This window comes from Aspergillus viridinutans (assembly GCF_018404265.1).
Source record: "Aspergillus viridinutans IFM 47045 DNA, scaffold_4, whole genome shotgun sequence".
In the NCBI taxonomy this organism is placed as follows: Eukaryota; Fungi; Ascomycota; class Eurotiomycetes; order Eurotiales; family Aspergillaceae; genus Aspergillus; species Aspergillus viridinutans.
The window spans coordinates 2,368,072-2,382,965 of NW_025091220.1; the positions used below are offsets into that span (position 1 = coordinate 2,368,072).

The following is a 14,894-nucleotide window of genomic DNA, read 5'->3' on the forward strand; positions in this document are numbered from 1 at the left end:
ACAGCATAGCCAAGACATTGTTAAAGATTGGTTAACTATCTGTCGAAAGTTACAAAGGGGCATACACGCTACCATAAGCGGCGATGCGTAGGCGCCAGTGAGGCATAGGCTAAGGAGTCTGAGAAGCTCTTCCTTGATGATCACTACATACATCCCGAGCGACTCACGCCCGGTGACAGTATCAGAGCTAACTTTTCAAGCCATCATAATGATAAAGAAAGAAGCCAAGAAAAGAGGAAATAGACAGGACGGGAGCTCCCTGGTGCGGCTACTGGTAGACGAAATCTCACCGCTGGCACCCGCTAAGGCACGAGCATGTACATTCGAAACTCCGAGATCTTTCCAGTAATCCTTCGAGACCATGCCTCAGATGTGTCGTTTGATATGGGAGAGGAAAAACGCCTTTCTTGGAGAAGCCCAGCCGGGTTTTCCATCAAGTAGGCAACGTGAAAGGACCGTCGACGCCGAAATCTTGACCTGGACAAGGGCTGTAGCAAAACGGCCTGCCTGCTCAGAGCTTCCTCTTCTTCAAAACAGTATCCTCTGTAGCATCTGAATCTCTCCTGGAAGGTCGCTTTCCCTTGCCCTTGGTCTTCTTTCCTCCTGCTCCATCTGCGCCCTCGCCCAGCTCCTCGAGTCCCTTCTTGCCCGCATCCTTGAGATTTCCGACTTGATCATCATTCTGATCAAATGCCTTACGAGCCTCTTTCAGCTCGCGCTCCATCCGCAAGAGTTCCTGGACACGACCGAGTTTATTCGGGTCGCGCCTCAACGCAAAACGAAAGTCGTCGACCTTGATCTTCTGGCGACGGGAGTAGCTGGCATACTGGGCTGCATTGTGGCACATCTCAAGGACAAAGTCGGTGACGATCTCATCAAGAACGCGGACGGTCTCGGGAAGGGGCTCAGATGGGAAGGATGGATGAGGGCTGGGATCTCCATATGCCAGAAGCAGAAGACGCACTAGATTGCCATATATTAGCCGCAGAAGCCCTTTGCACACGCGATATCAATTCCATAATGGAAAGCAGTTAGTAGTCACGTACGCTCCGATGCAAAATTCATCTGACCCTTGTGCCTTGCAGCACGTGCTCTAGGTTCCGCCATGCTGGATGGATTGTCTCGATTCTGCTTTTTTTTCTTCTTGGAATCTGTTTCCGACGCAGAATCTTCCTGTGCAGCTGGGACTTCTGGTTTGAAGGCTGGAATATATCCGGCGCGTATCAGGGCAGTCTCCTGGGGGTTAAAAGGCCAAGGAGGAGCGAGCTCGCTTGGCACATGGCCAGAACTGCCAAATTGTGCTGGGACTGATGGCTTTGGAGTGCGTTGCGGCGGTCGTGAGGATCTTTCTGCTGTAACAGACAACGGAGTATGATGAGCCGCGGAATTACTGATAGTGTTGCCTCTGCGGACATGGCGGTGTCTAGAGCGGTGAGTAGGATTCATGCCGGCAGGACTGCTGAGGCGGTCAGAACTGTTATCACTGTGATCTGCCATCTTAGAGTGTGTGAACACCAGGCATGAGACAGTGATAGCCGTCCTCAAAAAGCACAAACTGATTGATTGATCAATCACGTAACTAGGAGTTTTTGCCTGAGTTTGTGCGTAAGGAAGAAGGGTGGTGACCCTCTGCTACAGTCAAGATGGTGAGTTTAAAATAGAGTGAATGCTCTCTTTACTTGAGAAGCCTCACCATCGCGCACCAGGCCAGACAGAGTAAAGCTAACTGATGTCGCAGTCCGCCTTATTTAACTTTCAGTCACTTCTCCTTGTGTTCTTGCTTATTATTTGCACAAGCACTTATGCGCACTCCATCATGCCAGGAATCATGGACCGTAACCAGCGTGGGTAGGTTCTCAGCAATCTGTCGTTTCACTGGTTCCTACCACAAATTACTCGATGACTGACATTCGCACCGTTCAGGTTCTTCGGGATATTCTGGAAGTGCGCTCGTATTGGAGAACGTCTGAGCCCGTACGTTAGTATTTGCTGCGTACTGATGGCAGTGAGTACACGCCGATTCTCCATCATCATATCCGACGCATATTAGAGCTAACGATGGTATCAACTTCAGGTCTCAATCTTCTTTGGCGGCTGAAACGTATCCCTCAGCTGTATGTCTCATGCTATCAAATTCAGTGCCTTCCTTGACTTGTCGGCGTTCATTCATTTCTCCCCTTGTACCGGGATATGGAATATCATGCGTAGGAGTTTGTCATGCTTATTTCTAATGTACATACGTCCGGGTGATAATTTACAAGAAAATTGTAGAAACGCTCTATATACCAATAGAAACACCCGTGCTTTAGCTGTGACTCCCTGCCCTTGGAAGTCGTCCAGTTTTCCGGAACCCACGCTTCTGATGCAATAACCATAAACAATGAGACGAAAGACGTCAAAAGATTTAGGGGTATCTTCATAATTTGGGCTTCAGTTTCTCCCTCAACCGTTTGAGCCCTTGATCCAAAAGCTCATCCCTTGTCTTTTTGTCGCTCTTTGGAGGCGCGAGTTTAGAGTCGGCCAACGTGGTGAGAGAAGGTTGTGATAGCTTGTCCAACTCTTCCAAAGCCACCCACAGTCGTTCAGGGTCTCGAAGGTAACGAAGAGCCTTCATGTTGTAGGAGTCAATGACGTATCCCGCGTCCTCCATAGCTTTGATTGTTTGGGCAAGGTCAAAAACTCTTTGTTTGCAGGCGTAACCACTGATGATAATATTCCAGGTGACCTTGTTGAATTCAACATTGTGTTCAGCCATCATCTCCTTCACTCTCTCTGCAGCGTGCGGTTGTTTGTTGAAGATAAAGCAACTCATCAAAATTGTCCATGTTCGAACAGAAGGTAAGGCATGACCACTTGCTTGTTCCTGCATTGCCCGGTTATTGCTTGTTAGGGCAGAAGTCTGCAGCATGTCTTCAACTACTCGCATAGCTGGTCGCAACCCCCGAGGATTGTCCCGAAACGCCACAAGGAACTCGTTATAAACGTGATCGCTTGCTGCCAGAGGAGCAATTGTGGGGTGTCCCTGCAGCACCAGGGAGCGAAAGTTCGTATAAAGGCGCTGAGCAATAGAGACACGCCTTCGGCAGCGTAGATATGTTGCAATCATGAGAAACAAAGCGATCGTGGTAGGTGGTGTATTGTCACCTCCCGGCGGAGGTGTGTATTCAGGTGGTAAGATAGAGAGCTCCTTCAAAGGAGTAATATCATGTAGCTTGTTATACATCTCCAGCATGGAATAGAACACCGCATCCGGATCGTCATCTGGATTTATATGCTTCGCAGTGAAAACGAAATGAGCATGGAAGATCTTACTTGCGATCCAAGGATTCTTCAGTAGCTCCTCGTTAGATTCGATCTCCCGAATCAAAGAACTAACTCGGTCTCGATTCCCTCGCGCAACGGCATCGTTGAGGAGGATCAAATGAGTGTAAGAGTCTGGTTCAAGGCCATTATTTTTCATATATTCCAGCATATCGAGCCCCAACTGCTCGTCACCTGTTTTGAAGGCATTGGACAAAACAACGTTCATCATATCCCGATCTGGCCGAACACCCATTTTGAGTAATTTGGGAAGAATGTAGAAATTTCGCCCTTCCGGCCCTTCTTGGACCGAATCAAGTGTGAGAAGCTTGCAGCAGTGGCGCATCACGCTCTGAGAATCCATCCCAAACTCAACCTGTTTCATTCGCCGCACGTTGTCAAGAACGTCAAGTGCCTGATTGACGTCCTTGAACTCGATGAATCGCCACATGAAACAAAGATGGGTCTCCGCTTTTGTATGAATCTTGCGCTCACACACAAGTTTATAAGCATAGTAAATTGCGTCACGATCAGCGCGCTTCACATAAAGTCGAACGATTTTTTGCGGCAAAAGGAGAATTGGCCAATTGCGGGGTCCCAAGGCGGCATTGAAGACAGATTGATATGTCTGCGGACCTTTTCTCCAGTCTTTGAGCCTGTCGTAGTAAAACGAGTCCAAGAAAAGGAAGGCATCTGCAACCATCACAAAGACAGGCCTCTCCTTGCCATGAGTGGTCACTGAGAAGAATTCTAGAGCGAGCTCTGGAGACTCCTTCAACAACCATAGAGATAGATTGTGCCAGTGAAGAGCTTTGTCCCTCTTGCTTAAGGCCTCCCAAGCCTCACGGAAACTGCCTTGGCTATCCGTTTTGAGTTTCTCTAGGAGGTCCAGCTCGGCGGGGTTCGGCTTCAAGTCTCTCAAGAACTCATTTCGGATCTCTCTTTCGTAGAATTTGGACCTGTACAGATCGCTTTGTGCAATTCTCCATGTGCGTATATTCGCGCCTTCGTGAAAGAAGGTCTGAGATCTGATGCGCTTCTCCAGAGCCACAGTTTTAGGGCGGAGAACTCTTTGTCTATTTCTGGGCTGACCCCTAACCATGACCTTGGTTTTGTATATTATGGCTGGCGCCGGACCTGAGGTGAAGATACTACTCCGTCCTGGGATCGAAAGCAGGCGTTTGAAGCTTGGAAATCTTGGTCGTCGGCCCGCATATTTTCCAACTTCATTAGGAGCCACTAGCTCCTGTTCAGCACAAGGAAAAGGGTCCTCGAGTACTGTGGACGATTGCGACTCAATTAGATCAATCCCGGAGGGTGAATCGGGACTGAAAGTCTTATCGACGGTGGACGTTGTAGAGGATAATCTCCGAGGTACACTTTTCCGACAAGGATCTTCCGGAATAGTATAGGGGGTCGTTGTACGGATAATAGCGGTATCAACGGCGGGAGGGAGCTGAGTTCTCGTATTCGACGCATCATTACCGGAATATAATGCTCTCGCGCCTTGAATGCCCGTCCCTGGTTGATACCATCTGTGGTGCGGATCCCAGGATGGCAGTCCAGCGCTGAAGCGGGAACGAAGGAGACGCTGCGGACAAAATGACATTCAGTACTTCTTGATCGCGTACATTGATGAATGATTCCGAACAGGATACTAGCGAATCAAAGAGGCGATGGGGACGGCGAAGAATCGTTGAGTGACAGTTTCATAGATCATTGCATGGATGGGTCAACCCGCAGAAAATGCCGCCAATTTTGATCCGACGCGGATGTGGCTAGTGACAATTTAATTGTGGCGCACCGCTTCCGATAAATCGTATGGATGTTATCAAGACCGCAGAAAGTGAGGGTACCTCATCTACTTGTACCAAAAACTCGGAGACCTTTTCTTTTGTCGCAAAGTCGCCTTGGGGCAAACTTAGCGAACTCATCACTTCTATAATCGAAGCCAGCGGTATTTCTCGAACCCCTGGAATTTTACTTTCCGTTGCTATTTCTTCTACTTCTTTCCCTCTAATACAATGTCGCTGAATCACACCTCCCTTGATGCGGCGGCAACAGAACGCAAAGCCCGTCTTGCGAAGCTTGCAGCTCTAAAGAGGAAGCAACCGGAACCGGAGACACTCACAGAGACGCGTGCTGGAGACCATGAGCTTGAGGATACCGCTCCCGATGTCACAAGAAAATATCTGTCCGGACGCAATTTCGATGCAGAAACTCGAGGGCCTAAGCTGGGTTTTGATCAAGCGCCAACAGAAGGAGCGAAGACTCTTGAAGCGCAAGCTGCTGAGATAGCAAAGGCTACGGCGGAGCAGGCGAAGAAGGATGCGGAGAAGGACCAACCGATCGACCTATTCAAGTTGCAGCCAAAGAAGCCTAATTGGGACCTAAAGCGTGACCTTGATGAAAAAGTGAAAATTCTTAATGTAAGGACGGAAAATGCAATTGCGAGATTGGTTCGACAGCGCATGGAGAATGCGCAACGAGCAGCCAAGGCGCAGGGAACGACCCGCAACGAAGATGAGCAGGGAGAGGAGGTAGGCATTGAAGGAGACATGCTGGTGGAAGGGATTCACGTCCGCGAGAGGGAAGAGGAAGAAGAAAGACGAGAAATCGAGGAAGATTCATGATACCCATGAGGATTCGCACAGCTTGATCTATGGCCGTATATGCTTTTTTTTATCATACAACACATTACTATGGCGCTGCAGAGTTGGGACTCGGGACGGTCAGAAACAGGCGTTAGCGGTCATCTGCATTTTAATTGCATGGATGTTAATGCAATTATGATCTTCTGTATTACTATAGTACATTACTGGCTGGGATCAAGAAAGCACAATATTTTCCAATCCAGTCGAACGCCTGAGAGAAAAACCTCCACATTCTCCTTTTACTCGACTTAATTGATTCCGACTCAGCGTTCCATGTTCATGGCCTGAGTCAGCGCCAGGCGCTTACTGTAAGGACTGAGGCTTCTTTCCCTGCGCGCTGAACCGGACATAGGTCCGCTGAAGGCGTGATTGCGCTGGCCGTCCAGGTGCCTCGACCGGCTCATGTTTCCCTCCAAATCTCTTGTTGGATGATGCCGTCCCTTCACTGTATCTGGAGTCGCCGACCGCCTTTCTTTGGCAATTCGACTCTGGTCCATACTTAGGCTCCGTGTCCTACCCCTCCGGCTGCCGTCCTCAGAGATGTTCCTAGGTCGACCACGCTCTTCAGGGCTAGATTCCCGACGCCTTCGTCTTGTGTTTCTGTCTGTCTCCCATTCCCTCGATCGAGAGCGCTGTCGCCCACCGGAAGAGTAAGGAGAGCCAGTATGATCGGATAATGAGTCACTGTATCGTCTCTTTCTTGTTTGTGGCTGAGGCGACGACACTGATTGTGCTCGGTCTCGCCCCCTGCTTTCAGTATAAACATCATGCCGTGGCGGCGAGACTGAATGCGATCGACTGGTCGATATCGTTGAGACTGACGACATTGAGTGGGACGACTCCGACCTACTCCGCTTCGATGCATGATGGCCGTCATCAAATGGATCTGAATCCCCTAGCTCCCTCTTGCGACCTCGTTCCTCTCCTCGTCTTGCTAATATCTCATCGGCGACACCTCTACTACCACCAATGTCAGCTAAGTTTTCCACACTCAATAACTCATGCACCAACTTACGACCCTAACAGTTCGTTTGGAACATCAGTCGTCAGCTTCGGCCGCAGATTGGGGTTTTGCAGTTGTTGTGTGCGAGAAGGTCGAGATGTATATGGTCGTTCCTGTGCAGATACCGTGCATTCATAACTGTAATGTCGTATAAAGGAGTCAGTCAAATGTAGAAAGCCACCAAAATCTATGTACTTATCTCGCTTCAAGCATTTTTGACACAGAGTACTGGCAGTCGCCTTGGTAGGGCCTCTGATGCCTGGTGCGTTCCGGTATCGATTCATCTGAATCAAATGATATGCCGAGCCGAAAAAAAATCGAAAAAATAATAATTGTATGAATGTGAAAGATGCAATCTTAGAGATGCCGCAAGAAGTGCTTAAAAAAAAGTATTCAGTCTGTCATACTTAATTGACAAAGCCCAAGTTTTCGAACACCGCAATCGCGATTCTCCGCGGCTATTCAGGCGGACCTGCCAGACAGTGGGCCAGGGCGACTTACATACGCGCGCGGTTAAGCGCACCACTGAAAGAGGAGACAAGCGAATCCCAACCTGATCATCGCCTGCCTCGTTCCTTCTCAGCCCAAAGGACGAAAAGAATTCAACCTATTCACCTTCCAGTACCCCCTCAACTATCTGGAACTATTTATGACCCTTCATCTTTATTAGCAGGGTAACCGACCTCTCTTTGACCCGCTCCGATTTGGTTTGGACTGGGTTTTTTTAGATACCCGTGGTGGGAGAAGGTGTTTCTCCCTTTGCCGAAATATTATATCAGAAAATCATGAACCAGTCGTTTTGACCATCGTGTAAGAACAGTCAATACTCCTGGTCTTCCCTCTTTGCCTCGCTTTCCCTTCTTTCAGAAACTCGATCATTTGCAGGGCACGGCTCATTGTGCTCGCAATATATCTGACGTTGAACAGCTTTCCATATGGCGAACTCCCCTTTTCAGAGATATGTCGTCGTTCTTTTTGGGCTTGTGTGAAGTGGGATTTTTGAGTGGCTTCTCGATTCGGAATTCGGTTTCATCCTGTTGAGAATCAAGCAGAACCCGCAGCATATTGAAGCAGTCCGCAGCCTTTTTCCCGGAGTCTTTCTCGAATCAGTACAACCGTACCTGTTTGAAGCGCACGCCAAAGGAAGGAGTTTCTGGCTAGTTTGAGGATTTTAGCATGGTCATGGCTGCGGAAAATTCTACAGAGGCTGATCATCGCCTGTCTTTCGCGAAGGTATGTCCTGGTCTAGGTGAAGGCGTCACGGCGTATTTGATGGGCTCTGTTTCTCTAATGATTATAATAGATAGCCGCAATGGCTCCGCCGTCGAAACCAGAAGAACTCGGGTCCTGCGAACTAAATGATGCACAGAACGTGGAAGGGCTTTCATGTCCAGACAGTCTAGCGCGAGCTGTACAAGACGTCCATATAACAGACACTAGCGGCAGACAGAGCCCCAGCTTTCCTTTAGAAGTCGATGAACACGGTGCTCTCAAACGAGAGGCGTCCTTTGACGATGATCGTACACATCTCTCGACGTCCTCAACGAAACAGACGAGTTTCGATTCAAAGAGTATGGCCTCAGTTACCACTTTCGCGATGGACGAAAAAGATTCTTTGCGACCCGACGATAGTGCCAGCGTACAGGCTGTTGATGAGGAAGAGTCTCTTTCAGGACCTGCATCTGGTGCACCGAACTCACTCACGGGATCCGAATCTGGTGTCCGCATATACAGGGATCATCCGCGAGACTTGAGTAGCCAAAAACCCCGGCCTGTTGTGCTTCCTGATGGCGGCCAGCGACCGGACGGGATAATTCACCCGGACTCCGTTGCTAATAATTTTGTCCTGCCTAGTACTGCAGAAGGCTTTCCAGTTGAACACAGTTTGAATGGTTTCCCTCTGGAGCCGGACGAAAAGCTCCTTGAGGCGATGAAATCTCCAAAGGATCGTCTCCTGATTCTTCAGCTGGAGGAGAAAGTTCGCAATTTCATTCAGAATTCGAAGTAAGTGAATGGCTTTTTGATCGTTGCGCTGTTCGTTTCGGCTTCTGACGTTCTAATTTAGGGAGCAATCTCTGGAGCTTCCACCTTCAAATGCCTTCGGAAGACTACTCGCGCACAAATTGGGTGATTATTATCATTTGACCCATTTCGTGGATAACAACGTTACGTCTGTCCGTCTCCATAGGACACCCTTTTGCCGATTGTATGCAATCCTGCGTCTCCTTGATTTTCTTTTACCAATTTGAGACTTCGTTCTGACTGTTCAGACCGACTCCGCTCTCCGATTTACATGCTGCCACTCATAGCACCCCACCACCAGCAGTCCCAGCCATGAAAATCATGCGCCGGAATGACGGGGATCGGCCTTCTACCGAAGGAAGCACTGCTGCAAGTTCTTCAGTGCCTTCAAAGACCGCATCGGAGGTAGGGGACAGTGGCAACGACGGCGAACGTGGTTCCTCAGCCGGGGCCACCCCTGCCAAGGACAGAATGGCCTTGACGCGAGAAGAGCGAGAAGCTAAGTACCAGGAAGCAAGAGAGCGGATTTTCCGCGATTTCCCTGAGACAAAATCCTCGGATATGAGTGACCAAGGGGCGAGTATGTCACGCTCGAGCTCAACAAGTGGACGCAAGAAAACACACCGACAGAAGACTCCACATGACGACAGCTTTGAGGCCCGGTCTCAGTTCAACGCCTACTATCCGGGAATGCAGTATAACAATGGAACGGTTCCCTATAATGTGGCACTGAATGATTCTTCATTTTCTAACCAAGCCCCATATATGGTAGGGCCCGGAATGTCTCCTCCGGGTTATGCTCAGGCTGCTCCAAACGGTGCTATGTACTCCAACCACGTCAATCTGAATTCTTTACCTCAATACTCGATACCCGTCTCTCCTCAGATGACATCAACTGGTTCATGGCAGAGCGGCTCTGTACCCCAGCAATCCCCTTATTCAGGATACACATCTATGAATCAATCGCCGGTGATGGTCACTCAGCAATCGTCGGCGAAGTCATCGCCTGCGCTGAACAACTACACCATCCCACCATATGCGCAGTCGCCGTCGACTTGGTCTTCGTCCCCGTATGCTGCGGGATATCAGCCTACACATCGCAGCCATGCCACCGCTCATTGGCCGAATTATCCCTCGCAGCCGCCTAATCCCACTTCTTATCCCTATGCTCAATATCCAGGGCAACAATCGCTAAATACAGCTATGCAAGCTCATCCGAACTCGCACCCTCTGCCAGGCAGTTTTGCAAGATCCCCATTCAATCCGCAAACTCGCTCATTTGTACCCGGTCACCCGAGTAAGACCAGCCAACACAACATGAACTCGTATCCCACCATGCAGCCCGGTATTCAGACTCAGTGGAATGGATATCAAGACCCGAATAACAAGTCTCAAGAGGGAAGCGCGATGGGGCAAAGCGTGACGCGCGGTGGCCCTCCCGGTAGCAGAGATTCCATCGCAAAATGGGGAACGCCTTCTCATTTGCCTCCAAAACCACCACCGTCCGAGATCCCCTCTGATTTCGAGTTGAAGCATCGAATCGCTCCTGCCCCATCGCACTCCTACAACTCCAACATACTGACCAACTCCAAGAACGGACCTCTTGTTGTTTCGGGAGGGACAAGTCTTCCCAAGATGAACTAAATTCTGCCACCTGACGATTTGGTTGCATGCTGGCGCATCGTTCAACCCCTGTTATCTCTGGCAGATAGTAGTGTGAAACAGGCTGAGTGAATGTTTGTTCGTCCAGATCGACAACATAGAAGAAGAGGAGATGGGAGTCTCGCTATGAGTACGCAAATAGTTGGCTTCATACACCTGCTGTCTCGTGGACGGACTGCTGAGAAGGGCTGGTTTGCCATATTTTCGGCTATTGATAGTATCGCCCATTTCCATTGTTGACAAAAAGAAGATGAAAATACTTTCCCAGAGACATAAACCATGGCGCTACCAAATGGAAAAGAATCTTAAAAATAGCGGGATCACTATGATTGTAGCGACGCCTCTGCGCGGTCAATAGCCAACCCTCTCTCAACCGATAATTGATCGGTCAGGCGCTCTTTGGAATCATTGCACTAAGATAGAAAAGAGAAAATGACGATATAGTGATTCCTCTAGTAGATTACACGAGATCAATACCGACCTAAACACTTTCATGAGAATGCGGAATCAACTGCCAAATATAGACATTTTGTTCCAGTCGATGCCAAGAGAGAAAGGGCATCATACGAAGGATAAAAGTATAGCTACAAATACAATAATCATCACAGACAAGTGCCGAACGCACCAAGATCGATGGAGAGAGAAGTACCGGTGACCCAACTAAGCCCTTGCACCTGAGAAATTCCTCCTGTTGGCCATTGAAACTGGTCCGGCGACAGGGTCTATTGCTTGGACTCCACTCCCCGTTCGCCTTTATGCGTCGTAGGACCTTTCTTCTGTTCGATTTCTAACCGCTTGATCGCCTGTTCCAGGTCCTCGACACCGCCTTTCCGGAACCTTGTCACCTTGCGGACATTCAGGGTTGTTAGCTCGTTGAGAGTCTCGAGGCCCTGTTCTCGCTGTCTCGCAACGGTCCGGGCTGTCATGGCAAATCGCATATCCTTCGGTCCGTCAACAAGCTCGAGAATGGCGCTAGGTGCTTGATCATCTTTCTTAGGCTCGACCCGCAGAACTCGCGTGTAACCACCAGGACGTTCGGCGTAGCGCTCACGGAGGGTCCCAAATAGTTTCGGAAGGATTTCATGGGGTGTCTGATGATGAAGTTAGCCACGGAAGTTTGTCAAAGTCATCGAGAGAAACGGTTCTGTGGTCCCTCTGGCAAGGGAAAACCAAGTTCAATGAAGCTTTCGGTCTCCCCCGAGGGCTTTTTGACCAGAATCGACAGAAAGGGCCAGTAGGGGTACATACGTAGAAAACAGACAATGCTCTTCTTCGACTAGCTTCCGTGTTTTTCTTGCCCAGGGTTATTAACTTCTCGGCCAGCCGTTGAGCCTCCTTCGCTTTGGGCCAGGTTGTTGTGATAGACTCGTGCTTGAAAAGCGATGTGACTAAGTTGCGGAGCAAGGCCTGTCGATGCGACGACTTGCGGCTGAGATGACGGTACTTAGCAGCACCACCGGCCATGGTGACAGCTGTGTTGGGGAATAGTTATGGTCCTGGTTTCGGCAGGCTCTCTTTTGTCGTTGAATTGCCCTGAATTCGAGCACAGGAGGAGGTGGGCAGGAGGTAAGATAGATATTCGGTTGCTTTTCGAATGGCAGCAACCGGCTGAATAGCAATGGGAGGTGTAGAGAGATGAAGACGCAGTAGTTGTACTTTTCTATGAGACGCTCGACACTGGTCTGTGATGCCGGATGGAAAGATTCAATTCTGGAACGCTGCGGCCAATCGGAGTCGCGCATTTGGTCCCCCATCCCGTCCGCATAAGGTAGATTGCAGAGAAAATGCATGATAGTCTATGATCCATATAAGTAATATATGCTTGGCATTGCTTCTTATTCTGCATACATAGCTTCTAACTTGATATCTATACCTCACACCAGCCGACATAACGACTGTCCAGCTCTTGTGATCACAGCCGACATCACGGCTCCCTTGTTCCTTGAACTGGTGGTGTGATCCTCCCCCGCCTAATCTCAAGACAACATCGGTGGTTTTGTGTAATCTGACTGAGAGGATAAGAGCTACATTATGGGCTTCTTTGCTGGATTTGTAAGTATTTGGCATCAGGCGCGACCGAAAAGATCAGCAGTCTACAGGATACTGATGAGAGCGCAGTTCAGCGGGTTTGCATTGACCTCCACGGTCTTATATCTAACAATCCAAATTCACCGAGCCAATCGCCTCGAGCAGAGTCATATTATCCGTGAACAACTTAGATCTCTGAATTGGATTGCATCACCAATTGGCGCATATGACCGCCGTCTGGCGCCGAAGGACCAGCCACAGCTTGATCCAGAAAGGTCGCGACTACAGCCTACCTTGAAGGACTTTCTTAAGCATCGCTGGAATGAGGAGGTGGAGACACTGGCTAGAAAGGCATATGAGAGTCGGTGGGAGGACGCAAGAGATACTGCAATCGCAGGATGGAAGGCTGCGGTGAGGCTTATGAAGAAGGAATAAAAAGTTTGCCTACTCTGTACATGTTTATCGCTGCTGCTTCCTACAGCAAGCAGCTAGGACCAGATACCCTTGGATTTCCTGTATGAAGCGTGATTGCATTCTATAATTCTGTTTTTTCCAATCCTGTTATACTTGGTTTATCGATTCGCACGCGCTAGCTGGTGCATTTTGCTCCCTGATCCGTATATCTGGTAGGTATGAACCATGGCGCAACGCCTTAAGAGATATTCCTGTCTTGAGCCGAGCGAAGGAACTGCTACGTTGTCCATACGGCGACCTCATTGTCAGTGCGCGGGGCAACCTGACTAGGGTCAATTTGCGCTCTTTCAGGATGGACTTGGCGGGAGACGATGAGTCCACGTTGTACTATCGGAAAAGCCGTTCTTCTTCCGTTACTGAACCCACCACTGATCCTGTAAGGCGGATAACCGCTGGCGGCAATGGAAACGCCATACATGGAGGGTTGCTTTGACCCTCGAATTAGCTCTGTCGCCACCGCTGAGCGAGTCTTTCAACTGGTGTTTGCCGCCGAATGTGTTGTATCTATGCTCTCATTATCGCTCCAGATGTCTTTGCTCTCCCTCTCAACTGCGCGCATAGCCTGTGCAACTTCTTCAAGCTTGGCAACCACTTCCAAGACACCGTTGTTGACCCGATCGAAGTACCGATCGTTGGCCTCTCGCCTTTCTCGGGCTAACATGATGTCTCGTTCCGTTTCCTCGTCCATATTTCCATGAACGGAAGCTTCCACCGGGACTCTTTCGCCGGTGGCTCCCACGTTTTGGGCCCCTTGCCGCGAAGTAGATACTCCTTTGGCCTCTAGACCCTTGGCAGCATCGACTACTTCGTCGGCCTCACTGCGGGCCCAGGCTTGCGCGAGTTTCAGTTGCTTCATACGGAGATCTTCTAGTGCCTCTGAGTGTCTCTCCCCGAATACATGCTCGCTGGTCACTGCACTGAGCTCTACCTCCGATAGTGCATTTTGCATTTCCTGCCATATTGCTTCGGATCGATCGACTTCACCTTTAGACTGAGTGCGAGAAACAAATGGCGATAAGGAAGCCGCATCGAAAGAGCCCTGGGCTCGAGACGGGCGGTTGCGTTGCAAAGGGACCGTCTGGCTTCCCGCCGGCGAAGATACAGCTGGCAGAGGCGGGGTCAAAGAGAGATTAGATGCATTATGCGAAGGGGGACCCTGAAAGAGAACGGGGGGTGGAAGACGCTGGGAGCTTATCTTCCGTAAGTTCTCCAACTTCGGAGCGGCGTCCATAATGATGCTGTTATGCAATCACTTGGATGAAGAGGTGCATCTCCTCCGCTAATGTTATGGTTAATCAGTATTCTTGTAGAGAGGTACTTGGTAGTCTGTTATCAGTCTGTAACGACTTGGCAACTCTGGATGCTTATCGCTTATCGATAACCGACGGCCGATGTTTCTCCGCTCCGGGGCCTCGCTTAGCGGGCCGTTTAGGGCGAAGGCGCACAGCAGAACATTTTCGCCCCGAGGAGACCGCCGGCAGTGAAGGAACATTCGACCTTCGACTTTCGACAACCATCCCATCAGGCCTTTTGGCGATAACTTTTGTTTTCAGTCGGTACGTATAATTTTGTTCCCTTTTTTGGTCTTCTAGATCTTTACAGGAAAACTTGATTTGCGATCAAAATTGTTCTTCGACCCGGACATCCATTTCTGATACAAACCCGATACCGACTCCCCTCGCAGCATCAAGCCCACGAACAGTCCGCACAAAGAAGTTTTTCTAACGCAAAATCTCTCATTCTCTACAGTT

General features: G+C 49.6%; 8 protein-coding genes across 8 annotated transcripts; 3 read left to right on the plus strand and 5 right to left on the minus strand.

Annotated features, from left to right (window-relative positions):
• Positions 1 to 511: 511 nt before the first annotated feature.
• Positions 512 to 1,497, minus strand: Aspvir_006772 (putative transcription initiation factor TFIID subunit 13; the record flags this gene model as incomplete). Its single annotated transcript, XM_043269962.1, has 2 exons — positions 512 to 963; positions 1,047 to 1,497. 2 exons carry the CDS (start codon positions 1,495 to 1,497, stop codon positions 512 to 514), a joined length of 903 nt encoding a protein of 300 aa, XP_043125897.1.
• Positions 1,498 to 2,416: 919 nt separating this feature from the next.
• On the minus strand, positions 2,417 to 4,909 carry Aspvir_006773 (pentatricopeptide repeat protein; the record flags this gene model as incomplete). The annotated part of the gene is made up of 1 exon (XM_043269963.1): positions 2,417 to 4,909. The coding sequence occupies one exon, from the start codon at positions 4,907 to 4,909 to the stop codon at positions 2,417 to 2,419; it is 2,493 nt and encodes an 830-aa protein (XP_043125898.1).
• A 415-nt stretch (positions 4,910 to 5,324) lies between these two features.
• On the plus strand, positions 5,325 to 5,933 carry Aspvir_006774 (CCDC12/cwf18 family protein; the record flags this gene model as incomplete). The annotated part of the gene is made up of 1 exon (XM_043269964.1): positions 5,325 to 5,933. One exon carries the CDS (start codon positions 5,325 to 5,327, stop codon positions 5,931 to 5,933), a length of 609 nt encoding a protein of 202 aa, XP_043125899.1.
• Positions 5,934 to 6,217: 284 nt separating this feature from the next.
• Aspvir_006775 (zinc finger CCHC-type containing 10) lies at positions 6,218 to 7,241 on the minus strand (the record flags this gene model as incomplete). Its single annotated transcript, XM_043269965.1, has 3 exons — positions 6,218 to 6,914; positions 6,970 to 7,095; positions 7,153 to 7,241. The coding sequence occupies 3 exons, from the start codon at positions 7,239 to 7,241 to the stop codon at positions 6,218 to 6,220; spliced, it is 912 nt and encodes a 303-aa protein (XP_043125900.1).
• Positions 7,242 to 8,269: 1,028 nt separating this feature from the next.
• On the plus strand, positions 8,270 to 10,623 carry Aspvir_006776 (putative R3H domain protein; the record flags this gene model as incomplete). Its single annotated transcript, XM_043269966.1, has 3 exons — positions 8,270 to 8,961; positions 9,023 to 9,163; positions 9,228 to 10,623. 3 exons carry the CDS (start codon positions 8,270 to 8,272, stop codon positions 10,621 to 10,623), a joined length of 2,229 nt encoding a protein of 742 aa, XP_043125901.1.
• Positions 10,624 to 11,363: 740 nt separating this feature from the next.
• Positions 11,364 to 12,105, minus strand: Aspvir_006777 (mitochondrial 54S ribosomal protein bL17m; the record flags this gene model as incomplete). The annotated part of the gene is made up of 2 exons (XM_043269967.1): positions 11,364 to 11,732; positions 11,890 to 12,105. The coding sequence occupies 2 exons, from the start codon at positions 12,103 to 12,105 to the stop codon at positions 11,364 to 11,366; spliced, it is 585 nt and encodes a 194-aa protein (XP_043125902.1).
• A 567-nt stretch (positions 12,106 to 12,672) lies between these two features.
• Positions 12,673 to 13,104, plus strand: Aspvir_006778 (MICOS complex subunit Mic12 family protein; the record flags this gene model as incomplete). The annotated part of the gene is made up of 2 exons (XM_043269968.1): positions 12,673 to 12,693; positions 12,760 to 13,104. The coding sequence occupies 2 exons, from the start codon at positions 12,673 to 12,675 to the stop codon at positions 13,102 to 13,104; spliced, it is 366 nt and encodes a 121-aa protein (XP_043125903.1).
• A 511-nt stretch (positions 13,105 to 13,615) lies between these two features.
• On the minus strand, positions 13,616 to 14,374 carry Aspvir_006779 (DUF5315 domain-containing protein; the record flags this gene model as incomplete). The annotated part of the gene is made up of 1 exon (XM_043269969.1): positions 13,616 to 14,374. The coding sequence occupies one exon, from the start codon at positions 14,372 to 14,374 to the stop codon at positions 13,616 to 13,618; it is 759 nt and encodes a 252-aa protein (XP_043125904.1).
• Positions 14,375 to 14,894: the final 520 nt, after the last annotated feature.